The sequence below is a fragment of the Gavia stellata genome, chromosome 8 (genome assembly GCF_030936135.1).
Source record: "Gavia stellata isolate bGavSte3 chromosome 8, bGavSte3.hap2, whole genome shotgun sequence".
NCBI lineage: Eukaryota > Metazoa > Chordata > Aves > Gaviiformes > Gaviidae > Gavia > Gavia stellata.
This window is the reverse complement of record NC_082601.1, coordinates 5,522,631-5,540,669: the sequence shown is the minus strand read 5'-3', so window position 1 is coordinate 5,540,669 and position 18,039 is coordinate 5,522,631. Positions and strand designations below refer to the sequence as shown.

General features: G+C 39.6%; 1 protein-coding gene across 1 annotated transcript in view; it reads left to right on the top strand.

The window, feature by feature from the left end:
* KYNU (kynureninase) overlaps window positions 1-16,647 on the top strand; it is a 58,989-nt gene extending 42,342 nt beyond the window's left edge. The window contains exons 11-14 of the mRNA XM_059820633.1: window positions 9,720-9,772; window positions 11,286-11,371; window positions 14,717-14,947; window positions 16,495-16,647. Coding sequence (XP_059676616.1) covers window positions 9,720-9,772; window positions 11,286-11,371; window positions 14,717-14,947; window positions 16,495-16,647 — 523 coding nt within the window. The remainder of the gene's footprint in view (window positions 1-9,719; window positions 9,773-11,285; window positions 11,372-14,716; window positions 14,948-16,494) is intronic.
* The last annotated feature ends 1,392 nt before the right edge of the window (window positions 16,648-18,039 follow it).

The following is an 18,039-nucleotide window of genomic DNA, read 5'->3' as shown; positions in this document are numbered from 1 at the left end:
TACCTCTTGAGTTTATTTGTTTCCACTTGTTCATGGGGTTTCTGGTCCTCATACCCCCTCTTTCTCCTGGGTGAACCTTCATCTCCAGTGCTCAGCCAGGAGAAGATGGTCTCATCAGGGCATGTATCTTCATATTTTTCTTTTTCCTTGGCCTCCCTTAGTCAAGTCCATTTTATCATCGCCATTGCTGCGGGTAAGCTAGATCATTTCTTCTGCCTGTTCCCACACCAGCTCCTTTCTCGCTGAGTCCAGCAAAGCAAGTCCATAGCCTGCCATCCGTTGCTTCTTGCCCATCTCCGCACATCTCCGCTGAGTCAGGAGCTTCTTAGAGACCTTCATGACATGTATTGTTTCTTCTTGCCTACTTGACTTAAGCCATCCTTCCGCTCACTTTTCATTTCTGAAATATTTATTTTCACAGCTGTTTGTTGCTGATGGTAAGTTCTTGCCGTCACAGTCACTACTCCTCATTTGCCATTGAAGCCATCGGCAGCGCTTGCTGGCAGGTGCCTCTCGGTGCCTTCTACTGCGTGGAAACTGGAGGGCAGCTACAGCAATGCAGTGCTCACTCAAGCGTCTGAAGAGTATCTCGTCCCAGTGAGATGCTGGGAGGGACGCTGTATCCCTCTCTCTTCCCCTTCCTTATCCTAGTTTCTCAGTTGGTGTGACATCACACCAGGGAACTAATCACACCAGCGCAACTGCTTTGGGAAACTTGTAGGTTCTTTCCATCCCATGGCATGAAAAACAGCACCTCAAAGTGAAGAACTATTTATTAATTTCTTTAGCTGTGTACAGTTTATTGAGCAAAAATCTAATGATTTCCTAAGCTAATCTAGTTTTTCAGTATCCCTCTGTTTTCACTGACAGTTTTCTGACATGACTTTCTAGCAACCCATCGTAAGCAAGTGCAGAGAGATTTGGTCGGTGTGTGTTGGCAGTCAGTGCTGCAGATACAGTTAGTTTGTGACAGGAGAATAAGCTGATTTGGGTGTCTCCGTCTGATGGCTTCTCACCTGATTCTGCAGTGAGAAGAGCTTGGGGAGCTCTTGAGACCTGTGTTGGACCTCGTGTCTTACGGCCTAAAATACTGGTAGTTTATGTGCTACTGAAAATTAGAGCAACTACAGTCCTGTAAAGAAAGGTCCCTAAGTCACAGCTCTCTCATATTCTCTAGTGATGGATGAAATTTCAGCTTTTTGAGGAGGGACTCTTTGAAACAACTCTGAAAGATGCCCATTTGTTTTCCCTTAATGATTTCATGTCTTAGACTTCAGCTCAATAAACTCTGAGTTCTTTTCTCCTTGAATATCACTTAGTGTTAGTAAATGTTTAGTAACATAACATAACTACTGGATTCTGTGGCAACTCTGCTGGCACTTAAAACTTTGAATTCAATTAGTTCCAGCCACTGACATTAAAAAAAAAATAAAATCATCTCATGTGGATTGCTTCTTGTTTCAGGCAAAGACCAGAGATAACTCTTACATTTTAGCTAATAAGGATTCTAGTATGATAAAGGTCTTGCATTAATATTGTGATTACTGTAGTCAAAAACAACAAAGACCTGAGGAAGAGCAACTTCCCAGATCTTAAAATTTTTATATTATAGCTCAGTCAGATACATGTATTATTTAGAAATCTATCTAGATATCATCCCCTCAAAGATTCATTCAAGGGATTGAGGAGACTGGATAGTTCAGTAAATGCATCATAGTAATCAAAGCCATCCGAGTCTCCTTTAAGTCAGAATCCACATTTAAAAATACCTCCAGGAGGGATTGTTGCTTTTGCTTCTTGTTTAATTTAATCTATTTGAAACAGCCTAGAAAAAATTACTGAATTCTTAAAGAATGTAATATGCTGGGGTTTATCACCATAATATAATTGGGAACTATTCAATACTTTATAAAAATCACTGAGAACTTTATTAATATCTCTGAGTAAATTGGCTCCCTGCTTGATTTTTAATTTCTGGTGTTAGGCAGAATATTTGATTTCCCCTTACTAAATGTGCTAACATACTGTTGGCTGTATTCCCCCTTTTCATATATCTGATATTTGGCTAGTAGAAGTGATATACGAGCACTTTGTGATAATAGTTGTTCGTAAGCTGATTTAACAGTTTTTAATTCAACTTCATTAGCCTTAGAGGGGTTGTTTTTTGTGAGATCTTTTCCCGGGATTTAATTTAGGCTCCAATTTTGTCTGCTGCTTGATCATACCTTTCTTTTGCCTGATCATGGCGAATGAAATTATCATCCCTCATTGCAAGCGCCTCAGAGGTTTGGCGGAGAGCTCTGTGCAACTCGAAGGGGCCCTGATTGGATTCGTGGCATTGCAGACATTTCTCTTTCTCATGCCCTGATCGCAGCAACTTGTTTCCTGCTACAAAAGTGAACTCAATCTCCTTTTGTTTTGACCTGGAGGGGTAATATGGAGGGACATGTTGAAATTGGTGTATTCCCACTTGTGTTGAGTCTAAAAGACTAACAAGGAAAAAAATCAATTCAAGAAGAGCGTGCGTACCCTCTGTCTTCAAATACCTATCAGTTGTAAATCACCTTGCACTTGACTGACCGAACAGCCTAGGTTTTTCACCCAAGAGTGTCTCTAATTGTGGCAACAGTCGCATTAAATTCCCCACCTCGGAGAGCAGCGAAGCTCTGGTTGCTGAGAGCTGCCCGGCTACTTTTGGAAAAAGGATGATCACTCAAACCTAGAGAGTTCTTCATTTCACCCAAAGCAGCTGCTTAGTTAAGTAAGTGTCATTGTTTACATTATGAAACTGTTTTTCAGGATTTTGGTCTTTGCTGTTAAAATTTGCTGCTAGGCAGAAAGTAAAATTAGCTATTTTTTAACTAAGACAAGCCTCAAAATAGAGGAGAAAAATTGTCTCCCTTTAGATGGTACTGAAAATGCAAGCTACTTAACAGAAGAAAAATGTCATGTTATTAGCCTCTAATACAATCATATTACTTTGGTCTTTTGACAAAGTAAAGCCTCATTGATATTAAATATGAAAAGTTACTACTTTCACAGTGGCAACTTTTCATAAGAAGTTTTGATTTTTCCACTGAGTTCTAAGAGACTGGTCCATTAATAATGTATGGCATTGCTCACAAGTCGCATATGCTTAATAATTAGGAAACATTTGTAACGAGTTTAAAAGGGTAAGGAAAGCATCAGAGTACGTGCAAGTCCAAAACTACAAAAGTCTGAGGCTAATAATTACCTGGGCTTCAAAAGCTTTTCAGATTCTAACAACAGATCCTACTTAAAATTAACAACAGACATCGCTCAGAAGAGGATAATGAAAGAAATCCAATCTTGCCATTTGGGATAAAGGATATCTAAATAGATATAAGGGAGAAAAAAAAAAGAAAAGAAGCTTTAAATATAGCTTCTGGCAATCTTAGCAAGGTTTTCTGAAGGAGACAGTGAGAGTTAGGTTTCCAAATATTGCAAGGGTCTAACAGGGGCTAGCTGTTAACTCCCTTAGTCCCCCATGCAAATCCTAGCCCGTATATATATACTATGAAGTACACTCCATAACTGACAGCTTCACAGTATATGAAGAATTTCACCTACGCAGGAGGGTTAAAATCTTCGAATTCTGCATATCGGTGATGAAACTGGGAGTCATTTTTCAATTATTCTTTGGTTTGATTAAACAGACCCCTCATCACCACGCCAAATACTGTTTGAACTATTTTTCTCCCTTCCAGAGAGCTGTCGGCAGGGGAGCCCTGGGTCAGGGCAGGACCTTGCTGTGGTGCCCGGGATGGAGTTGCAGTGGAATAACATTGTCCATCCACTTGGGCTTCAGCTTTGTTTCAGCACAGCTGTAAAACATCCTGAGGAATTAAGCAATAGAAATATTGATTTAGTTTTTTTCCTTGCTGTAAGAGCCAGTTAGGTGACATGGATCAAGAAAAATATTGCATTCTGAACTCAACAGAAACTTGACACTGGAAACAACCTGACAGGATAATTTGGGGAAAGGCTGAGAGGAGGGCAAAAAGAAAACAGTGGCGTCAGCCGTTACCTCCAAATCCCCTTTCCCTATCTATTTCAAAAATTCCCACATAAGATACTCCAAGGAAATATTTTTCTCCATTCTGACATGGCCTTCATTACTAAGTATGAGAAAACATTTTAACAAATATATTCTCACCACTCACTAGAGAGTTAGGGCAGTACCGAGCAGCATTTCTAGAGATGAGGGCTTGAGGCATGGAAAGGCTAAATGACTCATCCATGATCAGAGAAGTCTGTGATAGCGAAGAAAATTGAAACTCCTTCTCAAACTCTAGTCAGTGAGCCAAAAATATGCTATGTAAAGCAATGAACAGTTTTTTCTGTTTTCTTGGGGGGAGGGGGCCAGGTCATTCTTGCTGTTTATTCTGAATTTTGGCATGAAATCCAAAGAAACGCAATCATGCTCATGCGCTTGCAATAAAACTAATGCAATAAAAATGAAATTAAAACATATAAAACATTTGCAATTAGAAAACTGCAATAAAATTAATGCAGAGTAGAACGCAAAGATTGTGCCCCAGCTGTTGAGCCTGGGGATCGTGTCTGTGCTCAGAGATTTTGGAGAGCTGTTTGTAAATCCAGGTGAGAATAAGGTGGCTTTGAGGGGGTGACACAACTGTTTGAGTTTGGCTTCTGGGATTGACTTTTGTCTGAGTGCAGCAGCATTAGGAGATGCTCCTGCTCCAGACCTGAGTCCTGGCTACTTTTTCTAACTGTACTGTGCTACGTGGAGCCCAGGACACTGGAGGAATGTGCTTCAAGGTCTGGAACTAAACTTTCAGTTGAGCTGGAGAGTCATAGATGGATGTGAGGCATGCTGAGGAATACTTTTGGTCTCTGGGAGCTGACTGTGCCATGTGGTTTTGGTTTGATTTTTTTTTTTTTTTTTAACCTGCCTTTGGAAACATGAAAGCTGGGCAGAGCTGGACTCCGGATGTGGTATTAGTGATGTGGTACCACCACGTTCTCCTAGGCAGCAGGATGATGATCAAACAGGGTCAAATCGCCACAACTGAGGTCAGATGTAGTTTGTTCCTAGTTTCAGGCTGGCTCCAGCTTCCAGGCTTTCCGTATTCTTTTGAAGTCTAATCCCAAGCCCTTGTGGGTTGTTTATGTAACACATTTCCTGCCAATGGAGTGATACTGGAGACACAGTTAACCTCTATTCTCTAAGCTTGTCTCACACTGTAGTGTGCCTCTGGGTTGTCTGTTATAGCTCTTAAAGGTGTCATGAGACATAAGCACAGGGAATGGATGAGCTATGGATGTGCGCTTCAACCAGCCAGTTGTGTCATGGACATCTAGGACTGCAAGAAACTGAACTTAATGATTGTTGTTGGCGCTTTCATTCCTTTTCCTGCGTGAGGCTGCCTTTGCAGATGGAGCATACTATCTGCCTCAGTCCTGTGTAATAACCTTTGGGAGCAGGGACACGTCTCATTAACTCCTCAAAGCTGATTCTTACTCATAGCTAGAACAGTGGCATGAAAACTCAGACAAATCTTTGCCAACACCTGGAATTTTTTGCGAAAATAAAGCGATGTGTGAATGAAGGGGTTAGCTGCCACCCAGCAGCTACATCAGCTGCTTTGTGGACACAGTCCGCCCCAAAACTGCCTGTTTATGATTTAGCTTAATCTATGGTTTCATAAACATAGCATGCTTTGCTGGTATATGCTCCTAACACAGATATAATCTAAGTAATGAATATCAAATTTCTAGATAGCGTTGTGACCTGATAATGGAGAGAAGACAAACTGTTCCATGTTCAGTGAAGCTGGCAAGTGTAATATAAAGTATTACTAATTTCACACTGCAGTCCTGTTGTAGCCTTTCAACATGCTTTCTCACAGACATGAAATTATTTCTCACACGATATAACAACAGGATACTTCCAGCGCATTGCCCTGGATTGTAAACGCTGGACCGTATTAATGGTATTTCTGTTTTCCTGTATCACTACTCAAGAGTTTCTTTTTTTCTTTCTTGCCAAGAAGGGAAATGAGACTTGTGTTGCTTCAGGCTATAAATTATAAATGAGTAGCATGATCATCTGTAACTTCGAAGCAAAGGTCAAAGGAGGTTTTTTTCTATTTTTTCTGCGTTCTTTAACTGGATCTTCTTTGATGTTTACACTGCACATACATCACGATCATTATATCCCGCACTCTTGCATCATTAATGCAACTACAAACGAGGTGACTCAAGTTATGAACAACCAGCACTTCAGTCTAACGCAGACAGATATGAAGGAGGAAAATGAGCTAAATAAAAATACTTATTGAAGGGATTGCTCCCTGGTGTAAATGTGCTTAAAGAGAGTATGACTAAATAAGAGGATACTACTGTTTCTTTCTGGAGTCGTTTTCCAACCCAGCAAATCTTTGTTCGTTGATTTGTAAAATAGGAGAACATTTTGGTGTAAAAATAAGGAATTTGAAAACCTTTCAGCAATATTTCATTATATGCCTACTCGTTTCATGAAACTGAGCTAATAGCAGTTTGCTTTAAATTTTATGTGGCGCATTTAAAAACTGCTTCTGTGCATAGACTGGAAAGCTGCAGAATTCCCTGTGAAAGTCTCAGTGTTATCAAACCATGAGGGCGCTGGGTTTTTTTGAGGCATAAAATAGAACAATGCGTATTTTAAGTTATTTCCTTATAGAAGAACATGCACACCTCACAGAAAAACCCATAGCTGATCCAGCACCAATTTACTTGCCTTTTTGGCACGATTGCAATGGGTTTCACGTATGCTTTTGCTGCCGGGTGGAGAGATGTTAGCCATAGAGGTGCTCCAGGAGCACCTCTGCTGAGCAGCCTTGGGAGGCCATGGGCACCTGGGACTGGCAGCAGGATGCCATCCAAGCACACACCACAAGCCGGCCGTCGCCGGGATAACCGTTTTGATTAGTGTTGTGTTAAGACAAGTGCCCAGTTTAGATACATTTACGTGTAAAGGGCAGTGAGCAGTAAAAGATTATTCTCAAAGGTTGATAGTGGAACATTTACAAAGTTGGACCCTTTTCTGCCCAGACACTGATTTTTTTCACACACTTCACAAAATGGGCTTTATCTGCAATGGAAAGGATGTAAGACTAGAGTCCCGTTACTAACAAATTGAAGATGTTTTTAAACACAAGCACATCATATAAGGCTTGTCAGACCCTTCCACATTATGCATTTTGCAAAGATTATGGTTTGGAGTTCAAAATCAATTTAGATCATGGTGCCGTTGTTTTTGAAGCAGGAATAGTCAAAATGGTGACGGCATTTCAAAATACTCATTTTGCATGCAGAGTAACAACTCTTTAATAAGAAATTTTACTGCAGTATCTTAATGTGCAGTTTTATTGCCTATTATTTTTAGCGAGCGTTTATAAAGCCTTATGTTTGGGGTTTAACACCTTAGCTATTTCTCGTCGTAACAGGTTGAAATTTGGCATAGCAGTGGCAACCTTCATTTCAAAAATTTCACAGAAAATTGTAAACAGCAAATTGCTAATTTGTAAAGATTTTGTTAATTTCCACACTTTGAAGCCTGTCAACTTAAATGTCAAATAGTGTGACATCCATATGGACCATTAGATCAATGAGAGTGTAGGACCAGAGCTGCCTCAAAGTGCACATCCTGTAGTGACACCTCTGAAGTTCTAGGACAGCCAAAAAGAGGGGAAAAAAAAAAAAAGAAAATTGTCAAAGTTATGGTAGGAAAGGGCAAGACAGCTAAAACTGTCTTTAAAAAAATCCTTCATTCTGTCATTTTAGAAAAGTTCTGAAATTTCTGTTTCCAAGTTGCAAATGCGGTGCTGCAGCAGAGATCTGGTTTTAAGCCAGCTTCAGAGTTAGCAAGTTTTGAGCATTCAAAATGCAACCAGAGTGCTTTTCATCAGGCTCTATCTGGGTAATATTCTGGTTGATGTTTATTTTGCCTTTGACTTTAGGATGTGGTCCAAATAAAACACGGTATTGTTTTCTCCTTGCTACAGAATAATAGTACATATGTTATATTTCCCATGGAATTTTTTTCTGTTTAAAACTTTTGGAATTCATGAAAGGAGTGTGCCATTGACATTAGTAGTATGTTGTAGTAACATACAATATTCAGAGTTTATAGTAAAATGTTCTATATATATTATACCGTTCATATTAAATAGCTGGAATATCTTTTATGCTTCAAAGCATCAGTAACTGAGTCACTTGGGCAGAAGCTGCATTATACTTTATTAGGGGTATATCCATTTTGGCAATGTAATATCTCCTTTGAAATGAATGTATACTGCACTATTGATTTTCATGGGTCTTAGAATAATAAAAACATCATGCAGCAATAAAGAAAAAAGCATGCTTTTTCTGTATATGCTATGTTTGGATGCAGCTTGGAGCTTTTCATAGAAATAAACATAAACCCTGTGTTGTTATACAGAAATATGAAGTACTTTATTTTACACTATGCAGTATTCATATAACAAGTTTTTAACTCAAATATGGTCTTAATTCTGCAGAGCTAAGCTCTCTGCTTTAGAGAGGGACAATGATTTTCTTTTTCCTTGTTTACTTCCAGGAAGGCTGATCTACCAAGTTTTACTTACAGATTTTTTTACTACTGCAAATTTTGAACACTTGCCAGGCTTCACTCCTAATAGCTCTGCTACCTGGCATAGAGAAAACTGAGCAAAGCCTTGGAAGAAATGGTGCCCAGTGCATCCAGTCCTGGAGACCTTAGAAGGTCAGGAAGGAGTCTGTGGTGGTGACTTCCTAATATTGTAATAGCATTGATATATGGGAAATTTCAAGTAGTACTGACATTATTAGTCACCGATATTACCACGTACTGAGTTAAGAAGTAAAGAACCCAAGGGAGGTGGGGAGAGACTCCTTGATTTTGCAGTATTGACCTTATCTGCAGTGCCTTAGTGATCCAGTGCATCCAGCTGCTGTGGAAAACTGTTTATAGCTATGTCCTTGAGCATATTTTTCAGCAAATGAGAGTTAATAATGTAATGTCATCTTAATGTACAAGCTTGGATAAATGATTTTCAAAGTAATTGATCTTTAATTATTTTTTTTTCTGGAGATGATCTTAAAAAATAATTTTTGGATTAAACTCGTTTGGTTTTTATTTTAAAGAAAGTTTTTTGAATAATAAGTTCAGTTCAGGAGAAGAAAAGTTTAGTTGGAATTCACATTGCTGTCTCACAGTAAGGAAAAGGCAATGCCCACACAATCCTTCTTCTGAGGTCCTTTTGTCTGTCTGCTGTCCATCACTAACTTTTCTTGGTAACCTAAATCAGATTTTATAACACCTTTTAGCTTTCAGTAGTCATCAAACTAAGTTTAAGGGGCGGTTTGAATTTAATGCCTTGGAACAAAACAGTGGAAATATTTCTGTTCTATTTTTCGTTTTGTGAAATGAATTTAGACAAAATGGATATTGTTAGAAATCAATAGTTAATTGAAAGATGTGGTACATTTTATCATTAGTAGTTAAAAAGAAATTCCCAAATAGTAGTATTAAGTTTTTAGTGTTAACTTTTTATAGAATTTATTGCATTTTTATGTCATTGTTAGAAATACATTGTATTGTTAGAAACATATATAGTTTTTAACTCTCAAATCTAAATTAAAAGACATTATACTAAGATTGCTGTTAATTTACTTTCTTTACAAAATCTTAGGTTAATCGGCTGGTGGGGTCATGACTTCAAAACACGATTCCTCATGGAAAACAGTATGTACTTTTACACTTTCAGTTTTACCTTATTTGATGCATTTATGTATAACCAGCGTCACTTTCATAGTAATTTGAGTAGAAAGGATAGAACTTTGCATTTCCTCGCTTATGTTAAAGGGATTAAGCTAAACTCATCCCAAATATGTAATGCAATGGAGTTAACAAAATAAATGTGGGAATAAATTCGGTCTCTGGGCATATGGGTCTGACTGTCTGTTTCTACGCATTTTGCTGAAATACCTTCAAAAGGCAGATATAGAATATGGATGAAACTTTCAAAGTATCTCAGTGAATTAAATTCATAAGTCTCTGACGAGCAAGGATCTGCTATCGTTCACTTGGGTAATATCTTACTTTAGGATTAGTTCCACTGGAATTAATGAGAAATTATATGAATACAGGTAAGGCAACCTGACATAAGTCATGAAATACCACTAATGTTTCAGCAGCTCCAAATTCCTTGCACTAGCGAAGGATGGTTTATAAGAGAAAACCAAACCTGCTCTGAAATAGCTAAGTATTTATTGTCCCAGTATGAAACGAGGACTCCTTTCCAAATCTGACAGCTAGACTGTTCAGCTCCATTTTAAAGTGTGGCAGAGAGAATATCCTGAGGGATCAGGAGGAGAAAGGAGAGTTTTGGTTTGATTGGTCATTTTGTTTTTAATATATTTTTAATTTTCTATGGCAGCGCCTATTGATGTGACTTTGGCTGGAGAACACTCCTCTAATAGCCTCAGTCTGCTCTTTGTTTTCTGACCAAATGTAAGAGAGTGGCACTATGGAAAGCCAGCAGGAGACACAAATTGCCTTGAAATACTGTTAGAAGAAGAAAAACATTGTTTAGTCATTTCCATGGGCAATTTATAGGGGAGAAGTTGGGCAACGATCATTATAAAATTAACCAGTCTGCTGTGCATGAAAAGCGTTTCCTCCACAGCACCCTCTTGCTCTGGTGCTGGAGCATGAAATTTAAACGGTGACACAGAACTTAGTGAGGCTTTACAGATTTATTAAATAGATTTTGTGAAATTTCACAGGCTAAAGTCTATGCAACTTCTCTATGTGGCCTGAAGCTACGCTTAGCTGCGTATGCAGTCTCCCACATGTCTCGTCAGTTTAATAAAGTTAAGGAACATGATTCCCCGCTCACGGCAGCACCATGGATCCTCACGAGCGTGCCTCTGCTGACTTGGAATTTCTCTGTTTTGTGCCAGTGTGAAAAGAGAGTCAAGTGTAAAGGTGGTTTTAACACACAACATTTAAACAAATTAATTGCAGTTCTCTAGTTCCCATGAAGCCGCTAATGAAGTCTTCCGCTGGATAAAATCGAGCTTCTCTCGAAGTTAAAAGTATTAGCTGTGAATAGATTACGATTTCCTTTTAATGACTGATTCCTACAGGCCACATTAGTGAAGTACTTTATTGCGTGAGGACAGACTTCAAGATACAGTCCAATCCATTAAAAGGAAGAAATCAAAAACACTAATATAAGTTATTAATTTTCCAGAATTACAACTAAGTGAAGGAATTAATGGATTTCGGTTATCGAATCCTCCAATTTTACTGGTCTGTGCCCTGCAAGCTAGTTTAGAGGTAAGTAATTGCTTTACTTTGAGCCTGAATTTAAGAGTATGAAAACATTAAATGAATGTTGCGTGTATTATTGCTGTCTCCCCTAAAAAATATTGCCGAATAGCTAGAAAGCGAAGCGGGGGTGAAATGAAAAACAAACAAAATAACCCCACAACCCTGAGAGACCAAGGCCTTTAATAAATATACTCATCCCTTCACTGTTCTCACAGACTTTACTGTTGGACCCAGTATACTTAAGGTTTGCACCTCCAAGCCTGACCACTGGCACTGTGTCTGTCCTGGCTTTTAGGGGCTCCGTACAAACAGCAGCTTTTCCCACAGAGATATTCGGGGCTTGCCTCAGTGCAACTCATGCAAAGGACGCTGTTAGAGATCTTCCTAGGAAGGAATCACATAACTCTGAAAAGCTGCATCCAGAGTTGCTTCTATATATATTTCCCTGGGCAAAACAGACTTAGCTCCTTTCTGAAAGAAAATTGGTGTGGCCACTTGGCGTCCTGGAGTCTAAATTGAACCAGTGGCTCCAGGAACCTATCCTCCGCTGTAGTCCCTTTTGGCACAAACAGAAAAGACAGACGCTGTCTGTGAATGCTTCCTAAAAGGGGAATTCATGAGTGTGGTATAGCTCCAGAATGGGGTTTGTTTCATCTCTTCATTAGTTTTTTGGTGGCCAAAGGAGCAGAGCCCCATCTCTATACGAATCCCTGAGACCGCGGCTGTGGGAAGGGCAGTCCTGCCATCCAGAGCTGATCCCTTCCTGGCTCGGAAGGGGTGACCCGTGTGCTGAAAGCCCTCTGGTCCACCTTGGAAAGCACAGTTCAGCCCTCTCTGAAGGCATGCAGCTGTCCTCCAAACACCTTGTATCGCGCTGCGTTTCATATCGAGACATAGCAGCATTTCTTTTATGGATGGTTCACCCCTGAAATGCAGGACTCTAGGTCTTTGGGGCTAAAAAGGATGCTTTTACATAGATTTCCCTACTGTATGCTACGTATGATACTATATTAAAATTTTTCCTAAGCTACTTTTCAAGCCTGCCTTGGTTAGCAAGGTTTTGCCATTGGCATAAATGGGAGGAATTTATTTCTGCTAGCATTCCATTAATGTTAGTGTCACGGCAAAGCTGATGCTGAAACAAAGAGCAATGTCCATACACTGTATGTCCCTCTTCTTTATTTACTGAAAAAAACAGTATCTTAAGCAAACAAAGTCAGAAAATTGCCAGTTGTGCTCTCCCCAGCTTAGATGCAATGCTGAAGGACTGCAAAGGGCACAGCAATGCTTCTTGTTCTGCCTGACAATTTATTTTGTTAGCCCTTAAACATCCAATATATTTTTTTAAACTTTATGTGACCTTTGAGATAAGCTGAAAGCTATTCTGCTATGACCCAGATTGTCAGTGCTCCAGTTTGTGTGGGTTGATGTCATTTAGCCCACTGCAGGGAGCCTCGAACAATGAAGGCTGAGCAGTTTCCATCGCCTCCCCTTTCCGTGCCTGCATTACCTTTTGGCACAGCCAGGATTTCCCAGTGCTAATTGCTCTAATACAGTGGGAAACAAAATAGTTTTCATGTCTGGCAAGAGATGGCTAGTGAAATTGCATGCCACCTTCACTGGGACACATTAAGCAGAAGGCAGTGTTTCCAATGGAAACAATGAAAACTGCAAGTGTTAATGGATGTTATTCCTCAATAATGCTTAAAGTGACTGTTATGGCAGTAGCTGCTCCCTTTTATGGAAAAAAGGGGAGCGCTCTACAGCCACATTTAAAAGATCTGTTTCAAAAAATTTCACCCAGGAGGCCAAATATTCCTTGCACAAAGCCTGAGCAAACAGATTTTTGCACGCAGCCTAAGGAGATCCATCCCTCATAGTGCCTCAAAGCCCAGAGGAATAGGAGGCAGGTCTCCATTTCACCTCTGGTAATGTGCTGAACAGTCGTGTCTACGCTCTGCCTGCCTGTGCGCTGAGGGAAGCACCTCTAGATTTTTGTTGGCCTGGGCAAGTACTGACTGCTGATGGCTCTGGTCCCTGTCACATTCATTTCCGTGACTGCACCGCCTCCGTGCAAAGTCTGTCTTACAGCAGCCATATTTTGTTTCACAGAAGGCACACGTAGGGGCTTTTGGTTTTGTGCAGCATCTAGCAGTTGTGAGAGCATCATGGGGTAATCCTTGGGATACTCGACAAAAGAGTGATTTCCATGTGCTGCTGAAAACCAGACTTTGCTGTATTTTGAGTAGGATTTCTCAGTTACCTCTTTACACACTTTTCCAGGTTATGATATAAGTAATCTTAAAAGTGTTACTCCTTCAGCGTGGAGCAGTGATTTGAGAGTGACGATCACGGATTTACAGGACCTCTGCCTCACCTCTGACTTTGCAGCTGCAGTCAGTGGAGGCATAATTGTCCATGAGCAGAGATTTTGCATTTATGTGCCAGCATGTGATTTGAAGTGACTATTGGGTACTTGCATGTCTATATCTTGTCATTTTTCCCTGAAGCTACTTGCGTGGGAAGAAAAAAAGGGAGGGTTTGAGGAAGGCAGGGGTAAATTGTTTCCAGGGTCATGTCTTCCGTTATTCCCTGTAACTGAGCCTCTCCAGAGCACAAACAGAAGCTGTCTCACTTTCTCCTGCTCCCAAACTCTTCTGCACATTGTTTGTTCTTGTTTGTGTGGCAAAGTAGCACTGCCATTTTTAAGCCATCACCTTTGCACATGTCATGATGTTTTGAGTTTCTGCAGCTCGCCAGTCCTTGTAGCTGTGTAAGAGTGTAGAGCTATTAAACCAGAATGATGTGAATATTTTTTCTTCATGAGGACTAACAGAGACAGAGCCTGTACAGGACTGAAAGCAGTAAAGTCAATATATTATTATAAATTTTGTGTTTTCAAAGACAAGAATCTGTAGATCAGTCATGATGTTTCAGTCTTGACCTTTGGATTTTGTTACTTGAGGTACATACAGGGGAAAACTTGTATATGATTTTGAGTTTCATGCAGCCCTGTTGCATCTATAGGGAATTTATGGATCCTCTTCAGATATGCAAATGAATGCTCTCTTAGCAAACTGTTTTTGTGTGCAAATTCATTTATGCAGATACAGATGTGTGTAAAACTTTTTAACAGTAGACAGAAATGTCTTTCATTATCTAAAGTAATAACATTATCCTGTGTTTTCAAAAGCCCAATCCTGCCACGTTTATGTATAATGTCTATCTGATGTTACCATTTGATTCCAGTGATAATGTATAGAGAAATCTGCTACTGTTTTAGCCTTCTTTACTTCTTTTTTATTTTCTATAGCAACACATTATCATTCTAATGGTTTAAAATCATTATAGGTTTTTGGTCAAACTACAATGAAAGCATTGAGAAGGAAATCCATTCTACTCACTGGTTACTTGGAATACCTGATAAAACATTACTACAATGAGGATAAAAAAAATCCAGAGAAGCCCTTTGTAAAAATAATCACGCCATCTCAGATTGAGGAAAGAGGATGCCAACTCACGCTATCTTTTTCCCTTCCAATCAAATCTGTGTTTAAAGAGCTGGAGAAGAGAGGAGTAGCTGTGAGTAAATCAAACTTCATCTTCTTACAAGCTGTTTTGTGAACCTATACCATAACAAAATAATAATTTTGCTTTTATTCAAATGTAGTCTCATGTAAGGCCAAAAAAGACTGGGAATGATGAAAATTGCTTACACGCCATCTTCAGTCTTTACTTGTGCAAATAATCAAATAAGTAGAGTTATTTTATAAACTGTTAGTCTGTATATTGCCCTTTCTCTATTGATTTATTTCCAGTAGTTCTGCGGGTAGCACCCAGGAGTCACTGCTGAGGTTCGAGCTGCTTTATGGGTGCATTGCGATGGGGGAGGCATTACAGATCTGAAGCTGATGGTCTGAACAGGAGAGATAGGAGGAAAAAAAAAAAGAAAAAACCTCAAATCACTGGAAAAACATGAATATGAGTATGTCAGAGCTGTCCAGTGCAATGTACTGCCTGCACAGGCTTCTCCTGTTCAGTGTGCTTGTCCAGGTCCCCTGCCGTGGGTCCAGGCGTGAGGCCAGAGACCACAAAGAGGAGGTCTGAGCCACCCCTGGCTGCTGGCAGTTGGCACAGCTCAAGGGGTGCTCACCATCCTCAGCATCACAACTTGCACACCTACAGCCCAACGATAACAAGGAGCTCTGAACCTCCACCAGGCCCTTTCCCAATCTGCAAATGGCCAAACCCTTGCTCTTTGCGAGGCATCGAGGTGGAGGAATTAAAAAGCTATCTTTACTTCGGAGAGGCGTTTTAGCACTCAGAAAAAGAGGCCACTGAACGGCAGCGCCATGTAATGGCACGGTTACCGGTGAGCACTGCTCAAAAAGAATAAAAGCTAAATTTAAGGCTATACATTCGGTGATTTAGAAGTGCTGGGAGGTGAGGCTGATAGCGTAATGCCATATAAATGATAGATGAGTTTTATTTCTGATGGTGACTTGTGTCCCCAAAGGGCAACTCTTCTAGGCTGAATATGCTGCTGTTTTGGTGCTGCCAGGGAATTCCAGGAACTGCTGCTTTTAAGAGGGCATGGGGCCTTACACTGTTGGCTTGTCTTTGTGATGCAGTAATATGCTTCAAATATGAGAGATTATTCTATTCAGCAAAATGTTCGCATTCACAGAGGGGAGGAAGAAAAATACTGCAAGCCCTGCAACATTACTTGGTCCTGTAGTACAAGACGCTATCATACGGGCATGTTTCTGTTTTGTGGTGGCTTTTTTGTCACCTGTATGCCTCTTCAACTATGGGTTGCTACAGGTGCTAAGGTAAATTGTGGGGCTACAGAGCTGCTTTGGAGCCCCTCCATGACACTGCTAGAGTCCTGCCCATCCTGAGCCTTGCATCCATTTTTAGGCAGCACACTACTCTCTTTGCTATGTTCTTCACCATAATAGTCCTTACTGTCGCTTCTTAGGAGTCCCAAGATTTTTTGTCTCCTTGTCGGTCTAGTCATTCTTCCTTGTTGTAACTCCATGAAGACAAGGATGACATTTAAAAATATAGTCTGACAATGAAATATGAAGTGACCTGAATTTACTAAGCATTCCCTTTCTATTTTGCAGTGTGACATGCGAGAACCAAATGCTCTTCGCGTTGCCCCAGTTCCTCTCTACAATTCCTTCCATGATGTGCACAGATTTATTGAAATCCTGGGATCTGCAATTACATCTTCAAAACAAACAGCAAACAATACTGCAGTATCTGGTTCTTATTGATGGCTCAGCTGTATCTTTTAATCTATTTCTGACTAAGATGCATTTATCCCGCTGAGCAATTCTTTGCTTCGAGTAGACTGAGCTATATCCCATGCAATTTGCAAAAAAATGACTGTGCTTGAATAGTTATTTACAACAGACATGGTTTTATTAAAGCTCATATTTCCACTCTGCTTTGACATTGACTTCATGAATTAGTATGCTTTGTATATTTTAATGGGGCTTTTCTTAAACATTTTATGTAGTTTTATGACATTAGCTTTGAGAAGCATGGAAGAATTGCTATCTACTAGAACAGGAATGAAAGAAAAAAATCCCTTCTTTATTATAAAAATGATGCATAATAAAAAGTGGAAAAAAGACAAATCACCAACAGTTAAAAGATACTGTCCAATTTACATTTTTAATTTATCAATTCTATTTAAAGTACGTGCTATACTTGAAAAGTAAAAGTTTAACAATTAGTTGTTTAAAAACTGTTAACTGCTGCATAGTGGATTTTTCAAAGGGCCCAACATTTTGAAAATCTAGTTTAAATAATGATTTAATTGAACACTGAATTTATATTGCAGCAACCTTCTTTGGTGTGATACAGTTGCCTAAACCAAACCATGTACTCTTTATCTTTCTAGGTAGTCTTCTTGGATATGATATGCTTGAGAAAGCTGACAACAATTTTAAATTTGTGTAAGCCAGTATGAAGGGCTGTATGAGCACTTCAGATTTAACAAGGCTTATTTTGAATTAGGCAAAATGAACTCTGAACTGTTTAAGCAGCAGCAAAATATTTCATTGTTAACTTACAGCTTGGCCCAAATTTTTACCGAGATTTGCACTAGACAGCTAAAAGCAATGAAGAAAAACTGCTTACAATTAACCAACGCTTTACCCAGAGTTGTTTTAAGACATAAATAACACCTTGGCATAAATGGCAGCTAAGCTCCTAAGTCTGTAGCTATTCAGCACATACCCTTTTTCAAGAACCAACTAAAACTTTCTCTCTGATGATACTCTTTGTGCCTGATTTTTGGTGTGAAACACTTACAAAATTACTTTTGGTTGTCCTTTTTATTCCACTTCAAGGGTGAGAGAGGATTTGGGGGAAGAAGTGAGGACTACTCTATTTTGCCTCAAGGGCATTTTTGCTGGTTGAAATTTTCCCACTTTTTGAGCATCTCCTGCTGCACAGGGAAACCCAAGGGACTTCGCAGTGTCTACCTGTGCTCAAAAATTCCCCAAAAATGGGTAGTTTTAAAATCTCTGCTGCAGTAATACCCATTTCATTGGTTGTAATGTGTAGGGGAAAGCTGAAAGAACTGCAAATAAAGCATTTGTTGGTATTTTTAGCACCTGTGAAAAGTAAGAACAGCTCCTTAAACTAGAATATTGTTA